This window comes from Gymnoscopelus microlampas (genome assembly GCF_963454915.1).
Source record: "Gymnoscopelus microlampas genome assembly, chromosome: 19".
Taxonomy (NCBI): Eukaryota; Metazoa; Chordata; class Actinopteri; order Myctophiformes; family Myctophidae; genus Gymnoscopelus; species Gymnoscopelus microlampas.
The window spans coordinates 24,087,040-24,103,595 of NC_139956.1; the positions used below are offsets into that span (position 1 = coordinate 24,087,040).

The following is a 16,556-nucleotide window of genomic DNA, read 5'->3' on the forward strand; positions in this document are numbered from 1 at the left end:
GTTTTATTTCATCATAGCTCAACACCAAAACCAGGTGTATGTACAGTAATGTCCAATACATTACAGGCATATATTAATTCTGTTCCTGTTTCACATTAATGAGACACTCGCAGAAACCTTAGATTAGATTAGATTAGATTAGAGATTTGATATGCCACGACTTGATATGCCACAGTGAATTTGGAAAATTAAGGCATTTTAAACTTCACTAGGGAATTTAAGTGCCCACTGCTGAGTGCTGAGCAGCCGATAGCCTTTACAGATATGGAGTTTACTTTTTTCATCAAGTTTACATTAAAATGAGTTATCAAACACGAATGCTTGTCATGTGGAATGTTAATTCTCTAGTATGTATAGGGAATTGAACAATTCCGTACAGATTTTTTCAATATTTTTTCTAGTGAACTTTTCAATTCCCTAGTGGTATAGTGAATTTAAAAAATCCCCTTTTCCCTAATTCACTGTAACAAATACCTGTTATAAACTCTGCAAGTGAATAAATATCCTCATTATCAGACAGTATAGGATTTCTATGGTTTTATGAATATGTTGTGATGATGAAACCACAGCATGTGGTGTAAAGTGTTACATTTAGCCTAGTAGTGATGATCTTCCGGTTGTACTTTGCTTGCCAACACACATCACATCAGGTCTGATTAAAGCAATTAAAATAGTATGATGTGGATAATAAATGATGAACAGATCATAGGTCAGCACAACGTGTTACACCCATATACATTGGCACAGAATAGAGGTGACAAGTTACTTATGTTGTAAAACACATAATCTGGGTATGTCACACATACCCAGATTTTAGGATGTAATATTCGGGGTCCAGTGGGATCTGCTGCGGTCCCGTTGAGAGTGTGTGTGTGTGTGTGTGTGTGTGTGTGTGTGTGTGTGTGTGTGTGTGTGTGTGTGTGTGTGTGTGTGTGTGTGTGTGTGTGTGTGTGTGTGTGTGTGTGTGTGTGTGTGTGTGTGTGTGTGTGTGTGTGTGTGTGTGTGTGTGTGTGTGTGTGTGTGTGTGTGTGTGTGTGTGTGCGTGCGTGCGTGCGTGCGTGCGTGCGTGCGTGCGTGTGTGTGTGTGTGTGTGTGTTGGGGGGGGGGGGGTGATTTAAAGTAGTGGTTCTCAACCTTTTCACGCCACGCCCCCCCCCAAAATAGTCATATTTGAACTGGGGACCCCCACCCTGATAAGCACTTGGAATTGTAGGAGTTGAGGCATTACATTTAGTTTGACTCGGTTCCATAGATAAATATTGTGAAAATAGCAGACCAAAAGCGCACAACGCCTCGTTATGAGCTTGTAGATTGGCTATTTTCAAAATCTTTGCCTCTTATTATTTGACAATTTGGCCAATGTTTGACCAGTTTTTATAGTGTAGTTTGGTTACAAATTTGATGCAGTTATGGTATTTTTGTCTCCGCCCGGCCAAAGGCGGGGCAGTCTGGCAGAGACTATGTTTTGTACCCTGTCTGTCTGTCCGTCCGTCCGTCCGTCCGTCCGTGTGTGTGTGTCCGACACCGTTGGCCCGATCGACGTGAAACTGTGCACACACACTCCCTGGATGGCAGAGCAGAACCATTGCACCAAACGTTTCACATGGGCCTGTTATAGCTCCACCAGGAGGCCAATTTTTGCAAAACATTTTTTTGGATATTACTCCGACAGACTTTTTCCAAACAGCATCGGTACACATCATCTCTATTATAGTCGTTACACCAAAACAGGCTTTTCAGAGGAGTGCTCCGTTTTGAACAAAATGCCTCAAATCATGAACACAGTGTGCGATTGCCGTGAAACTTTGCACGCACATTGCCACTAGGCCGAGGATGACATGCCACCTTATATTTTTCAAAATCGGCCTTATGGTGGCGCTATAACAGGACGATTTTTACCTATAACTCGACCGATTGAGGTTAAACTTTGCGCGCACACTCCCTAGAGGCCAAGGAAAAATCTCTGCCCTGCATTTTTCACGTCAGCCTTTTATAGCGCCACCAGGATGTTGATTTTTGCAAAACACATTTCTTGAGATTATTCCTGCATATTTTATCCAAACATTATGCATATCGGTACACATGATCTCTATAGTCATGTGATCAACACAGATCTGTCTGATGTTTCATATTCCATCCTGATTGGCTAAGACTGCCATCTAATGTTTGCTGGAGTGGCCCCTTTTGAACAAAATGCCATGATATATATATATATATACAATAACATCCGACCCATAATCTTCATAATGCTGTGAGTGATTACATTATGAAATGTTAGCCTTGGATCAAGACTATCATAGATAGATTTTGACATTTTTATATCTACGATATTCTTGGCTAGCACCCCCCAGTACGTCCTGCACTTTCACCAGTGAAGCCCGTATTTCTCCAAAAATGTACAAATTCAAAACATAAAAAGGTACATACCCGGTTGCCCCAAATGTTAACCAACCATTCGGAATATTTGTGCAATGTATTAGTCCGTATTTTCAATAGATATGTGTTTTAATCCCGTCTGTGCCTGAACGCCATATCCCCCCCCTCGTTTACTTCCTGTTTACATTGAGTGTAATACCGGCTTTCACCGGAGGCGCCCCGTCACTACCACCCATTAAGGAATACAGGGATACAGGGACAGAATCCAACACAGACGGGATTAAACACTTCTTTATTGAAAAATATGGACTAACACATTGCACAAAGACTCCGACGGGCGAGTTAACATTTGGGGCAACCGGGTAAGCCCCTTTATATTCGGAGAAGTACGGGCTTTACTGGTGAAAGTGCAGGACGCACTGGAGGGTGCAGGCCAAGACAGCGGAGATACCAAAGTAAAAGTCAGACTCGATAAAATGCATAGTCTTGATCCAAGCCAAGGCTAATGAAATGTAAAAGATATCCTTTACTATATCCCTCAAAAGTGTGTCATGTGGTACCTGATCCAACTCGTGACGGGATCCGGGAATTCCGCAGACTTCACCTTTTCACCTTACCTTTGACCCAGAAAAGTTGCTGTGGATTACGTCAACTCCTGCATCTCGCGATAGGACAACGTTATAAATACTGACTGACTGACTGTCCCAACATCACATTCTAAACGGAACAGCTTCAGTAGGTTCATGAGAGAGCTGACATCGTAATTGAAATAACTCTTCATTCATTTTTAGCATCGGTAAGTACACGATTTTATGAGACATAATATACTGTATGTAGACCATTGGAGCAGTGGTGGAAAGTAACTAAGTACATTTACTCAAGTACTGTAGCCTACTTAAGTACAATTTTGAGGTATTTTGACTTTACTGGTATTTCCAATTTTCAGTACTTTTACTTCTACTCCACTACATCTCAGAGGCAAATATTGTACTTTTACTCCACTACAATTATTTGAAAACTTTAGTAGGCCTAACTAGTTACTTGTAGATTTTGATTATTATGACAAAACATACAATAACCACTTCAGCCCTATATATATTTCGGCCTTTTGAAAATAGCAGATCTACAAGCTCACAATGCATTGTGATGTGAGGCATTGTGAGCTTGTAGATCTGCTATTTTCAAAAGATTTTTACATTTGAAAACTTGTGAAATGGGACATTCTGCATAATGACTACTTTCTGCTTTTGGTACTTTAAGCACATTTTGATACTTCTGTACTTTTACTCAAGGTCAATTTTGAATTCCAAACTGTTACTTCTAACAGAGCATTTCTAAATTTGCAATTGATACTTTTTAAAAAATGTACTTTTTCCACCACTGTTGATCACTAAACATACTGTATCCAGTTATGACTGGATACTGTATTTAATCCTCTTATTTTAGTCACTTTTTGTTAAAGTTGACATTGATTTTCTGTTGCTTCAGGTTTTGCAAGTAGATAATATGGCAGCAGTTGCAGTTCTCCCAAATCAGGTATGTGTGTGTAAGACTTTTGTACTTTTGTACTTTTGTACTTGAACTGTTTATTTTAAAGTTTGATAAACATGTAGCTATTGTGTAGTCTCATTCCTCTGGATTTCTACATACTGGTAAACATGCCTTTCCTATTGGCACAGAACACTTTGTGCAGTATAATATATTATATTGATGAATTGAATACACAGGACTTCAAACTGCTAAATAACGTAATCAATCAATCAAGTATCAGTGAGGTTATGTCAACTCTTTCCCTCAGCCAAAATGATCATATGTAGCCTAAAGTTCTGGAACAAAAATAAAATGGAAAGACTGAAAGGTATGACTGTGATACCTCACAGGATGATTGTTCTGGGAATATTTGTAATAATTGTTTGTTTGCTTAATTAATTATTATGAATTAATAACGATTATACCAAGAAAAACATTCATTCACAATTATTATTATTATTAATTATTATACATAATTTCTCTGCAGAATGTGGTTCAGAGGGTGACAAGCCTTCCTTTGGTGAGCTCCACCTATGGCTTGATGTCCGGTGTGTACGCCAGCACCAAGGGCACACACCCCTACATCAAGTCTGTGTGTGAGGCCGCGGAGCATGGAGTCCACACCATCACCTCTGTGGCGATGACCAGCGCCCAGCCCATCATTGGCAAGCTAGAACCTCAAAGTAAGATTTTGTGGTGGAAAAAGTACTGAAATGTTTTGCTTAAGTAAAAGTATCAATACTGCAATGTAGAACTCTGTCTGGAATTCAACATTTACTTGAGTAAAAGTACAAAAGTATTGGTATTAAAATGTACTTAAAGTACCAAAAGTAGAAAGTACTCATTATGCTGAATGTCCCATTTCACAAGTTTTCAAATGTATAAATTGTATAAAAATCTTTTGAAATTAGCAGACGCATTGTGAGCATGTAGATCGGCTATTTTCAAATGGACGAAATGTATAAAGGGTTGAAGTGGTTAATGTATGTTTTTTAATAATAATCAAAATTGACCAAGTAACTAGTAGCTAAAGAGTAGAAGTAAAAGTACAGAAAATTGGAAATACTCCATTAAAGTAAAAATGCCTCAACATCAAAGTAAAAATATCTCAAAATTGTACTTAAGTACAGTACTTGAGTAAATGTACTTAGTTGTACCGACTGTCAACATTGAAGACAATTCACGCCAACGCTTAATTGGTGTCATTTACTTACAAAAAGTTTGTACACGAGAATATTTATAATCCTCAGTTCCTGTTCAGCAGAGATATTTGGGCTGTGTGACTGAATGAGTCATTCGTTGGGAAACAGGAAGTTGGCTCATACTCGTCTTGACCTGTCACCCAGTTATTTACTCGATTCCCTCCCTTAAATAAAACTGGCAACCACATGACAGATGACACAATAAAAAATAGTCTATTCACTTAAATCAATATTCCATTTATTTCAATTGGATATCCTTTTTTCAAACAAAGAGTTTTATATACAGTTTTCTTTGTACAGAATTTGTATGTTTTATTGATATTATTTCCATTTTTGTACTGCCAACAGTTGCCATTGCCAATGTCCTTGCTTGTAGAGGTCTGGATAAGATTGAGAAAACTCTGCCAATTGTACAGCAATCTTCTGAGCAGGTACAGTAGCCAATGACTCAATCATCAACTATTGTAATTGAGATAGATGGGGCTTGGCAAAGATACGCAACCTCACATTTCACAATGTCTATGCTGATGGTATCACTATCTGGACACAAACGACCCTTGGTGTTAGCTTGCTTCATCATCATTTTGTCCCGTCTGGACAGATTGTGGCCAATGCCAGGCATGCCGTGAGCGGTGCCAAAGACGCCGTGTCAGTCACCGTCACCGGTGCCAAGGACACGGTCTCCGGCACGCTGACCATCGTGGTCGACAGGACACGGGGAGCAGTGCAGGACGGGGTGGAGATCACCATTTCTGTGGTCAACACGGTGCTGGACAGCCGCATGGTCCGGATGGTCAGCAGCGGCATGGACACTGCCCTCAGTACCTCCGAGAGCCTGGTGGAGCAGTATCTGCCACTGACAGAGGGCGAGCTGGGTGAGTGACAGTCAAAACCACGGACAAGAGACTGAACACAACCGGTTACATAGCTCCTCATTGGAATACACTAACTAGATAATTAATCCACTAATCACCCACTAAGTAAAGTCTTATTGCTTTGTCTTTTTGATGTATTTGTATTTTATTCTTATTTTTTGTTTTTATCCATTTAGATTAATGTGAATATATTCATTATTAAGATCATTAAGTATTGTACTTGAATGAGTAATCTTGTTTAATTTATCTTAAAGCACACATGCACTACTTCAATCTGTCTTAATGAAAGGTTTTTGAGATGAGCCTAGCCAGTTCTTAAAAACATGTTTACAAAGGATTATTGGGGTCATTAAGAGGGAGCCACAAGTATGTTGTTGATGTTGGAATTGGCCCAGTTTTCAGGGGGAAAGCACAGCTTATCGGACTGCATTAGCAGAAGTCAAGCTTTCCTTCAGAGGCCATAGAGTTCTCCATCACCAAGTGAGAACTGAACGTTAGCTGTTCAGGGCTGAATGAGCTCCACTAAGGCTTTCAGAAGCTAATATTTAAATCCTATAAATCCTATACACTATGTTCCTGTGTGCTATAGTACTTACTGAAGATACTTGTCCTACTGAGTTTTAGGGAGTATTCAGTGAATAACTACTCTATTTACTCTATTGTGGCCTCGAGCCACTTAACCGTGTAGTATAGTGAGCTTGTAGATCAGCTATTTGATCAGCAAAAAAATGATTTGGTGTAAATTACAGACCCCTGGGGGGGCCAAGTACAGACCCCGGGGGGACTGTACCCTGTTTAATGCAGTGTATAAGGTTAAAGTTAAATCCTTGTCAAATACTCAGAGGCAGAAGATATAAATAAGCCAAGAGAAGAGAGATACTTTCATTTGCTGTCGTTTTGCTGTTAACATCCATAACCTTTTTTCACTTCAGATCCAAGTAGTTGTGACATTGTTATGAAAGCTTTTTCAGACATTAAAAACTCAAAAACACTGAACGTAGAAAAATCATGACCACGCCATTTGTTTCTTTATGTAATGACACTTTTTTCCCCTTTCCTTGTTCACAGAGCTTGAGGTTAAAATGGTGAAAGGATTTGATAGGAAGGAGCCGAGCTACTATGTCCGCCTGGGTTCACTGTCCACCAAACTGCGCAAGCGGGCGTACACCAGAGCATTGGGCAAAGTGCGAGACGCCAAGCAGCGTAGCCAGGAGTCCATCGCTCAGCTTAACCACACTGTGAACCTGGTGGGTCTGCTTTTACATTTATATCGGTAGATCCCCGTAAAGGAACCCTGAGGGTCCCTGGACCCCATTTTGAGAACCACTGAAACAAATTACCATCACAGACAATTACCATCACAGACAATATGTCTGTGATCCTAGAGTTAACTAATGATTGTTGTAGAATTTATTGTTGGTCATAAAATTAATGAAGCGCTTATCTACCAGTTAAAAGCTCAAATTAATAAAATCATGAGCTTTAAGGAAAACTTGTTTTTGTGAGCAATGGTAAATTGGTCATGTATCATTGAGGTGATTTTTTTTTCTATAAAGACCTATACTGTTATTTAAATAGCTACACGGTAGATAAATGAAACTAACACTGTCATAAATGAATTAAATTACTTTGAATTACAACAGGATACATTACTTTATAAATTCTCTTTAGTAACGCTTATACATCATTTTACTTCACCAGATTGAATATGCCAAGAAGAACATCGATGGGGCCAACAAGACAGTATATAACAAGTTCAACTCCTTGGTAGAATGGACATCCAGCAGTGTGAAACAGGAGAAGGACTGCGATGAGGCAGAGGTAAGGAGAATGATCTCGACCCTGGAGGAACCAATAGAAACAGATCAAGAATGTTGAGTGTTCTATCATAAACACAAATCACAACAGAAAACAGCCCAACTCTGCATTTCTGTTTCACCGTCGTGTCAACCATACATTTGCTAAAGTAAACCATAACAAATGAAAACATATAAAAAATATATAAATCTAAATGATACCATAATATCATGTTCCTCACACCATGAGTGTGTATAAGACAGGGATGACAAAGCTCACTTGACATCCGTTTACAAATTTGATCTTCTACCTTTTCTAGTTAACTCTTTAATAATGATCGTTAATTGTATTCAAATATCTTTTTATTATTTGTTTCTTTTGCACTAAATGTTTGGTCTTCATGCATTTAATGCTTTGCGTTAAGCACTTTGAATTGTTGTTGAAATGTCAACCGTGCTATACAAATAAACGTGCCTTGCCTTGTGGCATGGCTGTAAAGCACGGTGTTCCAACATTCATCACGTTGCTCCATCTTCTTCACTCAGGTCATCGAGTCTCGCACCCTGGCCCTGGCGCATTCCCTCACCGAACAGCTACAGACCACCTGCCTGGTCATGATGTCCGGCCTGCATGGCCTTCCCAACCATATCCAGCAGGAGGCACTCTCACTCAGCTACTCAGCCTCCCAGGTGTACATCAGCTTCCGTAAAGCCACCGCCTTTGGAGACCTGCCCGACAGCATTCTGGCCAGTAGCAGAGTCCAGCTGGGCAAGATGAAGGACTCCCTAGACAACGTCATGGATTACTTAGTCAATAACACACCGCTCAACTGGCTGGTCGGGCCATTCTACCCACGGATGGATCTTCCGAGCAAAGACTCTGCTTCCTGCTGTTCTGCCACCAACACTCCAGCCACGTCCTCCCCCCATCCCAACTCACAAGCACACCCAGAGTGTCCCATGGAGGTGGAGATGGATTCACTGGCTCCCAGCATGCAGCAGTAGTTTGTATCACTGCACATGAGATACTGTACATCCCTGATTAAACCTCCTGTAAAGCGTTCATTTGATATATTTTCACGGACAGCGAGCATTAATGAACGCTGTTTCAGAGTTTTGGCTTTGTAGAGTAACGCTGCCTCTATTGAGCATGTTAACCACGTTTAACCTGCTGTCCTCCCTATTTTGTCATTATAGGTGACAATCTTCTACCATTTCGAAGCGTTTTCAACGATTTTCAAAAATAGCTAAAATAGCTGATCTACCAGCTCACAATGCCTTGTATATCAATGTTGTAGACTTGTAGAATGGCTATTTTAGCTAATTTAGAAATAGGGCTTAAGTGGTTAAGATGACAATCTCTCTCCATTTCTAACATGTTACAAATTCCAGCTTCCTGGACAAAGGTGATCAAATTATGACGTTTAATAAAATTTGTATTGGAACACAAATCTGCAGATGTGGGGTCTTTTTCCATGTGTAAAACCAACTTTGTAGTAAGTAACAGATTTTTAAAGTAGGAGTTACAGTAAGTGGTTTAGAACTATTAGCTGTATCTTTGAGGTGTTGAATTTAGATGGAGGATTCTTTAATAAAACATTTTTTATTTTGAATGATAGTGCATTCATATGATAATATATGAAAGAAAAAGTATTTATCTAGTTTAAAATTACTTTATTTCAAATTGAATCGATACTAGTGATTCCTATAGTGGATTTCTTTGACTTTGACTTGAGAGATGGTCCAGCGGCCACTGGTGGAGGAAATGAAATTAAAAACTTTTTTTTTCATTGAGATGCCCATATTAATAAATGCCTCAAGGAACTCAAAAGTTGTGAATTTTCCATATACGATTGTTCACTGCACATCAGATACTGTACATCCATGATTAAACCTCCTGTAAATTCATATGGGCATTGACGAACCAAATACTGTTCGTAACGTACATAAAAGATTATATTACAATCACCTCGGAATGAATCAATTTGCCATTCATCCATCAAATCCAGGTTAATGTGATCCATTAATCTGGACACGGTTAAGAAAACAATCTTTCAAACAAAGCCTCATGAACACAAAGTTGAGTCTATGGTATATTGATTGAGCTAAGGGGAGGTTGTGAGCCAAATTATAAATAAAAAAAATTATAATAAAAAATGTACGGTAGCTTTGCAAATTGGCAGTTGTCACTTAAGCTGAAGTTTAGTTTGTGGTGTTCTTGAGTTTCAGTGCTGACTATCCCACTTATACTGTACTTGTCATTCATGGTCTAAGCCTGTGGTCCTCAACCTGTGGGTCAGGACCCCCAGGGGGATCCCCATAGGATTTTTTGGGGGGTCCCCAGATGACAGTGAAGTGACAATTTAAGGACTTTTAATACTTTTTAATACCTAAAATAAAAAAATAAAGTAAGAAAAGAAAAAAGACAATTACTGCATCGAAAGTAATCAACAAACTATACTATCAAAATGGTCAAACATTGGCCAAATTATCAAATATAACATAAAAAATAGCCGATCTACAAGCTCGCAGTGAGGCGTTGTGAGCTTGTAGATCTGCTATTTTCACAATATGTATCTATGGAACCGAGTCAAAATGTAATTACTGTATATTCCAAGTGCTTGTCAGGTTGGGGGACCCCAGTAAAAACATGATTGTTTTGGGGGTCCCGGCCTGAAAAGGGTGAGAACCACTGGTCTAAGCCACCAAACTAGTAGGTGCATAGGTCTCATCTAAGAGGAAAATAAATGATTTTGCTGGAAGACCTTGTCAGAGGCAATGTCAAAATCTAGATGGCAACTGGTCATGAAAATGTGCGTCCATGGTTTTTAACCGACATGTTTCTCTGCTAATTATTTTCCCAGACAATGGGCCATCACACATTCGTTCCATCAGAGGACAAAGTACATTTCGCGAATTTCCTAAATCAAAGTAATGATCACACAAAGACAGCACTTCCAAGGACAATCAAATCAACATTTTAAGGTGTTACCTGTTGTGTGGTGATGTTCACATTGTATGCACAAGCTTGTATCATATATCAATAATCACAATTCTGTCTTGCAATACTGCCAAGGGAAGAAGAGAAGAGAGATTTTTAGCAAGATGTTTATTTAAATGTTTTAAAATAAGAAAGATGTGTGTCACATTAGTATTGGATTATAATATGCCAATAAACATGATCTCAATTGGAGTCCCATTTGTTTCCATTTTAAGAAAAAGACTGAACCTTTGATTCATTAGTTCTATATAAGAAAAGACAGACAGCACATATTGCATCACTAGTCATTATGTAAAACAGATTCATTATAATTATTTGTTTATGGTACTTTATATTATTTCACGATAAAAAAATGTTTCTGTTATTTATATGATGTTAATCCCTCAGTGAATATACTATACACATAAATAGTAATGTTACAAATATTAATCTGGCACCACAAGGCTTTTTGTTTTTGTTTAGACTTTTGACATTTTTGCCCCAGTAGTGAGAGCGAGGGGCTCTAAGTTCAAACCACTTTTGAATTTCATTTTCGACTAAAAACATCACTAGTATGAGAGTAAAAGAGAGAAAAAATATAATTCAACACTCAAGTCAGAGACCATGGCAATCAAACATCTTACTCTCACTACTAGAACTTCTGCTCTAGCAGACACAGCTCAGCACTGGAGGGAATACAACGTGGATAAAGTCCAGGGTATAGTGGCTCAGTGAATGTGGCTTGGACTTTGTGGAGGAGGGTCACTGTGTCAGAATTAACAACACTGTAGTAGGCCAGGATACCTGCACTGTGATCAAGGTACACTCCTATCCTAGAGGTCTCCGGCACCGGAACTGCAGTCTCAATGTTATTGTGTTTGAAAAAGTAGCCATTACTGCAGCAATGTAGAGTCCATGACCATTCAGTGTCTCCAAATCCATGTTCCATATAACTTCCTCTGCGTATGTCTCTATATGAGACTGCTATATTAACTTCCCACCCACTCCACTCGACTTCCCAGTAGCAGCGCCCAGACAGACCCTCCCGACAAAGCACTTGACTGTGGCTGAGACATCTTTCTGGGTGATGAGGATATCCAAAGAATTTGTGCGCAAACACCGCTTTCCTGTTGCCCTCAGACAGTAAGAGTTGCCCGTAAGCTGTGTTTGGGTCCAGCGTGAGCTCATAGGAATCTGGGACAAAAGCAGAAAGGGAAGTCAAATGAAACAGAGATGTCAAATCTTTCATTTGGTCTTCTGGTCCTATTATCCCAATGAGATCCTGATACAATGAATGCAGTCTGTGTGACTAGTTATATCAGATATTAACAGAAGAGAAACATGATAAATGTATACCCCTACATGCTCACTTCTGGTCAATGTACTTTAGCAGAAAATATTGATTAGGTTTTTGCCTAGAAATGTATTATCACATTTCACACAAACATGTTTTACAATGATACTATTAATTGGAAATTATTCTTGATATATAAAATGTTTTGCGCAAACAAATGAGCTGCGGTTCAATGTAGTCTACTGAAAATACATTGCCTAAAAACACAAATGTTTGATCATCGATCATGATGCAAAACATTATACTCTATTATACAACTATAAAATATATAATTCCACAGCATTGCACAGATTGCTCCACAGAAGTTTAACTGCTTCATAATGCTGAAACTCACATTGTAACAACTCTTCTCTTGTCTTGGGTGTCGGTTGATGTAACACATCCACCAAATCCCGCTGAAAGGCAAATTCAAACTAATGATTGTATCTCAATCTGTAATCATCATGTAACTTAACCTTTGAGGATTAGGACAAAATATTCACAACATTGTATGTTGTGATGGTCTTCTTGAGCATTAATAGATTATTAAAAATCACCACAAAAATATATCTTTATATAATATGATTTGATTTTTTTTATATATATATATGATTTTACCAACTACTACTGTATGTATACCTCTGACAGAGATCCGTGTCCATTCTCTGTCTAGAACCCCCTGCATTCTCTGCTTTAGATTATTCAGCGTCTCACTCACTTCTCCAAAGTACTCAAGAGTCGGGATATTTGCATTTGGTGTGTCCGAAAATTCACTACAGGCAGGACGGTAACACTGGAGAGGAAGTTAAGAAACAAGACAAAAGGAAAAGGGCATGTTATTATCATAGTTTCCTGTGATTCATTATGATTATTCACAATTTGTAAATATGCTCAAAATATGCCCATTTTCTCTGTATATTGTTTTGGGAACAGATACAGTATACATATTACATTTGTTTATTATGACAAATAAGAGAGAGAGAGAGAGAGAGAGAGAGAGAGAGAGAGAGAGAGAGAGAGAGAGAGAGAGAGCCCTATATCTCATACAGATATAGGGTTAGGGTCTAAATATCAAGTCAATAAGTTGAGCAGAATCACCTGCAGGAAATGAACATGATCATCTGTTTGTGAAAGATGCTCCATCTCAGCATCTCTCTTCCTCAGCTCTGCTATTTCCTTCTCCATCTGTTCCACGAGTTCTTCAGCTCGACTCACTGCTGCCCTCTGCTGGGCACTGATCAGCTCTTTCACGTTGGAGTGCCTCCTCTTTAAGGAGCCAATCAGTTCCGTAAAGATCCTGTCACTGTTCTCCAGTGCTACCTGGGCCGAGTGCTGTCACAGAACGTGGGGAAAAGAAGATACATCATTTGACGTTAAACTGTCCACTAGATCAGTGGTTCTCAACCTGTGGGTCCCACATGATTTTTGGGGGGTCACCAGATGACAGTGCAGTAACAATTTAATGACTTGTCTTTTAAGACCCCTTTAATACTTTTAAATATACTATAAAAACTGTTTATTTTTTTCAAATTGTCATATAATATACGAAAGAGGCAAACATTGTGAAAATAGCCAATCTACAAGCTCGCAACGCCTTGCAACGTAGGGTGGTGTGAGCATGTAGATCTGCTATTTTCACAATATTGATCTGTTATATTTATCTATTTATCCGAGTCAAACTAAATGTAATGTCTCAACTACATACCAAGTGCTTGAGGGGGGCCCCCAGTTCAAATATGATTATTTTGGGGGGTCACAGCCTGAAAAGGTTGAGAACCACTGCACTAGATGCCCCACCACCTTGGTAATTTTATACACTTTGCATTTGCACTTTTTATTTCATTTGCTTTAAAGCTTTCTGCTGTAAAACAGTTTTACTGTGAGGATCTACCAAAAATGTAATGAACTTTTTTTGGACTGTCCTGAGCATGAACTAAACTGAAAAAGTATTAATTGAATACATTTTGTGCTGAATAAAGTATCTGAAACAAAATGTCCAGGTCTCCTCAATGATACTCACATTGAGATTGCTGATAGACTGTTGAATCTCCTCAACACCACTCTCTTTCTCCTGGATTATCTTCTGGAGATTCTGTTGAGTCACTCCAAGTTCCTTCTACAGAGAAGAATTTCATTGTTATACATAAAATATGTAATGCAATGTTTGATTCATATTTTGCAGTGATGTACAATTGAACGGTAATCTGAGAACTGGGCACTTGAGAGATTTGTTTGTTGTCCTTTTTTGGGGGGGAGGGGCAAAAAATAATGAATACTTCAAGTGATATATTTAGTGAATAACTTATCAAACAAATTGTAAACTTTAGCCATAGATACAACTAAATACTCTCTCTCTCTCTCTCTCTCTCTCTCTCTCTCTCTCTCTCTCTCTCTCTCTCTCTCTCTCTCTCTCTCTCTCTCTCTCTCTCTCTCTCTCTCTACACAATATCATCAACAATCTTTTCTTTTATCCTGATCATATGTAACCATAGAGTTATTTATGAAACACACTCACACACATGTTATGTTAACATGAAAAGATACCATGCTGGGCCTAATTCCAAATAAACCGTTCTTACCTGTTTGTCAACCCTTTCTGCAGCGACGGATACTGGATCATGGCCTTTGTGTTTATCCATCGTGCACAAGTAGCAGATGCACTGCTGATCAGTGCGACAGAAGATCTCAAGGAGTCTGTCATGACGGGGGGCAGATGTTGTCCTGTAGCCGTGCGGAGGCTGGGATCAGCTTGTGCTTCTTCAGCGGTGCTACATCATAGTGTGGCTGCAGGTGAGCCTCACAGTAAGATGCCAGACACACTAGACACGACTTGTGGCCTCTCTGCTTTCTGTCAGTGCAGAAATCACAAGCCACGTCTTCGGGTTCTACGTAGTGTTTAGGAGGTGTAGGACTAGGTTGGAGTCCCGTTTTCTTCATTTGCTCCACCACCTCCGCCAGCAAGTTGTTTTTCTTCAAAACAGGCCTTGGGGCGAAGGCCTGTCTGCACTGTGGACAGGAGTACACCCCTTCTTGTCCATTTTTATCCCAACAACCCTCGATGCAGTCGCTACCAAGTAGTAACGGCTGCAACCTTGGAGGACAGGTCTGCAGATCCTGTGTCTGCAGACAGGTCTGCAGACACAAGCCACCTCCCTACTCCTCCTAGTGGCAACAACCGTCTTCCATGCCGACATCTCGCCACTCCGACTAGTGGCTTCCGCGTGCGGGGGCGTTTCCTATTGTAAAGGGGCATTTCGTATTCCTTGGACGGTGGGTACAAACACACTTGTCCGTTTGCTGGCGGAAAACGGGTCGCTACGAAACGGAAGCTCTTGTTCCGGATCCGGCAATTTTGTTATGTATACAAATGTGTTGCGGAAACCGGATGTGCTTTTTCCGGAACGGATCGCGTCCGTTTGTCCGTTTTTTTTTTAACATGGGAGTGGATGGGAATTCCGGCCGTTCGTTCGGTCGCGAACGGAGATGTCTGTTTGTACCCACTGGGTACAAACACACTTGTCCGTTTGCTGGCGGAAAACGGGTCGCTACGAAACGGAAGCTCTTGTTCCGGATCCGGCAATTTTGTTATGTATACAAATGTGTTGCGGAAACCGGATGTGCTTTTTCCGGACCGGATCGCGTCCGTTTTATCCGTTTTTTTTTAACATGGGAGTGGATGGGACTTCCGGCCGTCCGTACGGTTGCAAACGGACAAAAACGGACAAGTGTGTATGTACCCTATGACGGAGGCGCGCCGACTCAGCAGACCTTGAGGCCGAGGAGTTGCGCCCGAGCGCCTCCAGGCGCGAGTGCCCGCAACGACCGGCCGAAGGTCTGCTAGTCGACTCAGCGCCGTCCGAGTTATGTACCGATAGGGACAGAATCGTAAATATTTTTGGTGGGGACTGCGTTTGCCCCAATACGAGTATACATGAGTCACCGAAACACTAGGGGGCAGTAATGTCGGTCCTGCTGGCTCTGCAGGCCTGTCTGCAGAGCTTGCTGTCTGCAGACCGCCCCGCCCCTTCCCCCAGGCTGCAGCCGTTCTCGTCGCTACAGTAACTGTGTCCGCAATTGATAGTTACTGGTTTCTGCAGAAGGTCCAGACAAATAGGACAACAGAACTGTTCCTGGTCCAACTGGACTCCCCCTTCAGCCATTTTACCAACGATCCATCCACTATCAGATCAGATACGTTTAACTTTCGTTACACATTAAAAAAGCACGGCCAAGGCAAAGAAATAACTTCCTGGTTTCTGGCAAGATATATTTAAAGAAGGTAGGGTCACCTACGTCATTTTCGCTATCATGCAATTCCAGCCGGCAGATTCGTCGCACCATGGGAGCCAGACTGCAGCCGTGAGTTCAGTGGAATGCATTGGAGTTAATGAGAGCCCGGTGGATCAGCTCATGAACAAAATATATTTCTGAATGACTGAAACCTTTGTAAAGTAATTGCTTCTG

At 40.3% G+C, this 16,556-nt stretch overlaps 1 protein-coding gene and 1 pseudogene across 2 annotated transcripts; one reads left to right on the top strand and one right to left on the bottom strand.

Moving 5' to 3' along the window:
- The first annotated feature begins 3,098 nt into the window (after positions 1-3,098).
- Positions 3,099-9,230, top strand: plin2 (perilipin 2). Its single transcript, XM_084042635.1, has 8 exons — positions 3,099-3,172; positions 3,865-3,912; positions 4,394-4,589; positions 5,457-5,539; positions 5,710-5,983; positions 7,052-7,230; positions 7,685-7,804; positions 8,326-9,230. Exons 2-8 carry the CDS (start codon positions 3,883-3,885, stop codon positions 8,782-8,784), a joined length of 1,341 nt encoding a protein of 446 aa, XP_083898761.1. The 5' UTR covers positions 3,099-3,172; positions 3,865-3,882; the 3' UTR covers positions 8,785-9,230.
- Positions 9,231-10,926: 1,696 nt separating this feature from the next.
- LOC311034432 (tripartite motif-containing protein 16-like) lies at positions 10,927-16,277 on the bottom strand (annotated as a pseudogene). The gene is made up of 7 exons (XR_014602935.1): positions 16,079-16,277; positions 14,672-15,206; positions 14,113-14,208; positions 13,191-13,424; positions 12,739-12,885; positions 12,448-12,508; positions 10,927-11,953 (listed from the first exon to the last, which is right to left on the bottom strand). The product of XR_014602935.1 is annotated as a tripartite motif-containing protein 16-like (transcript).
- Positions 16,278-16,556: the final 279 nt, after the last annotated feature.

Coding starts and splice junctions, on each gene's coding strand:
- plin2 (XM_084042635.1), top strand. CDS start 3,883: ATGGCAGCAGTTGCAGTTCTCCCAAATCAG. Junction 3,913..4,393: donor TTGCAGTTCTCCCAAATCAG/GTATGTGTGTGT, acceptor ATTTCTCTGCAG/AATGTGGTTCAGAGGGTGAC. Junction 7,805..8,325: donor AGGACTGCGATGAGGCAGAG/GTAAGGAGAATG, acceptor TTCTTCACTCAG/GTCATCGAGTCTCGCACCCT.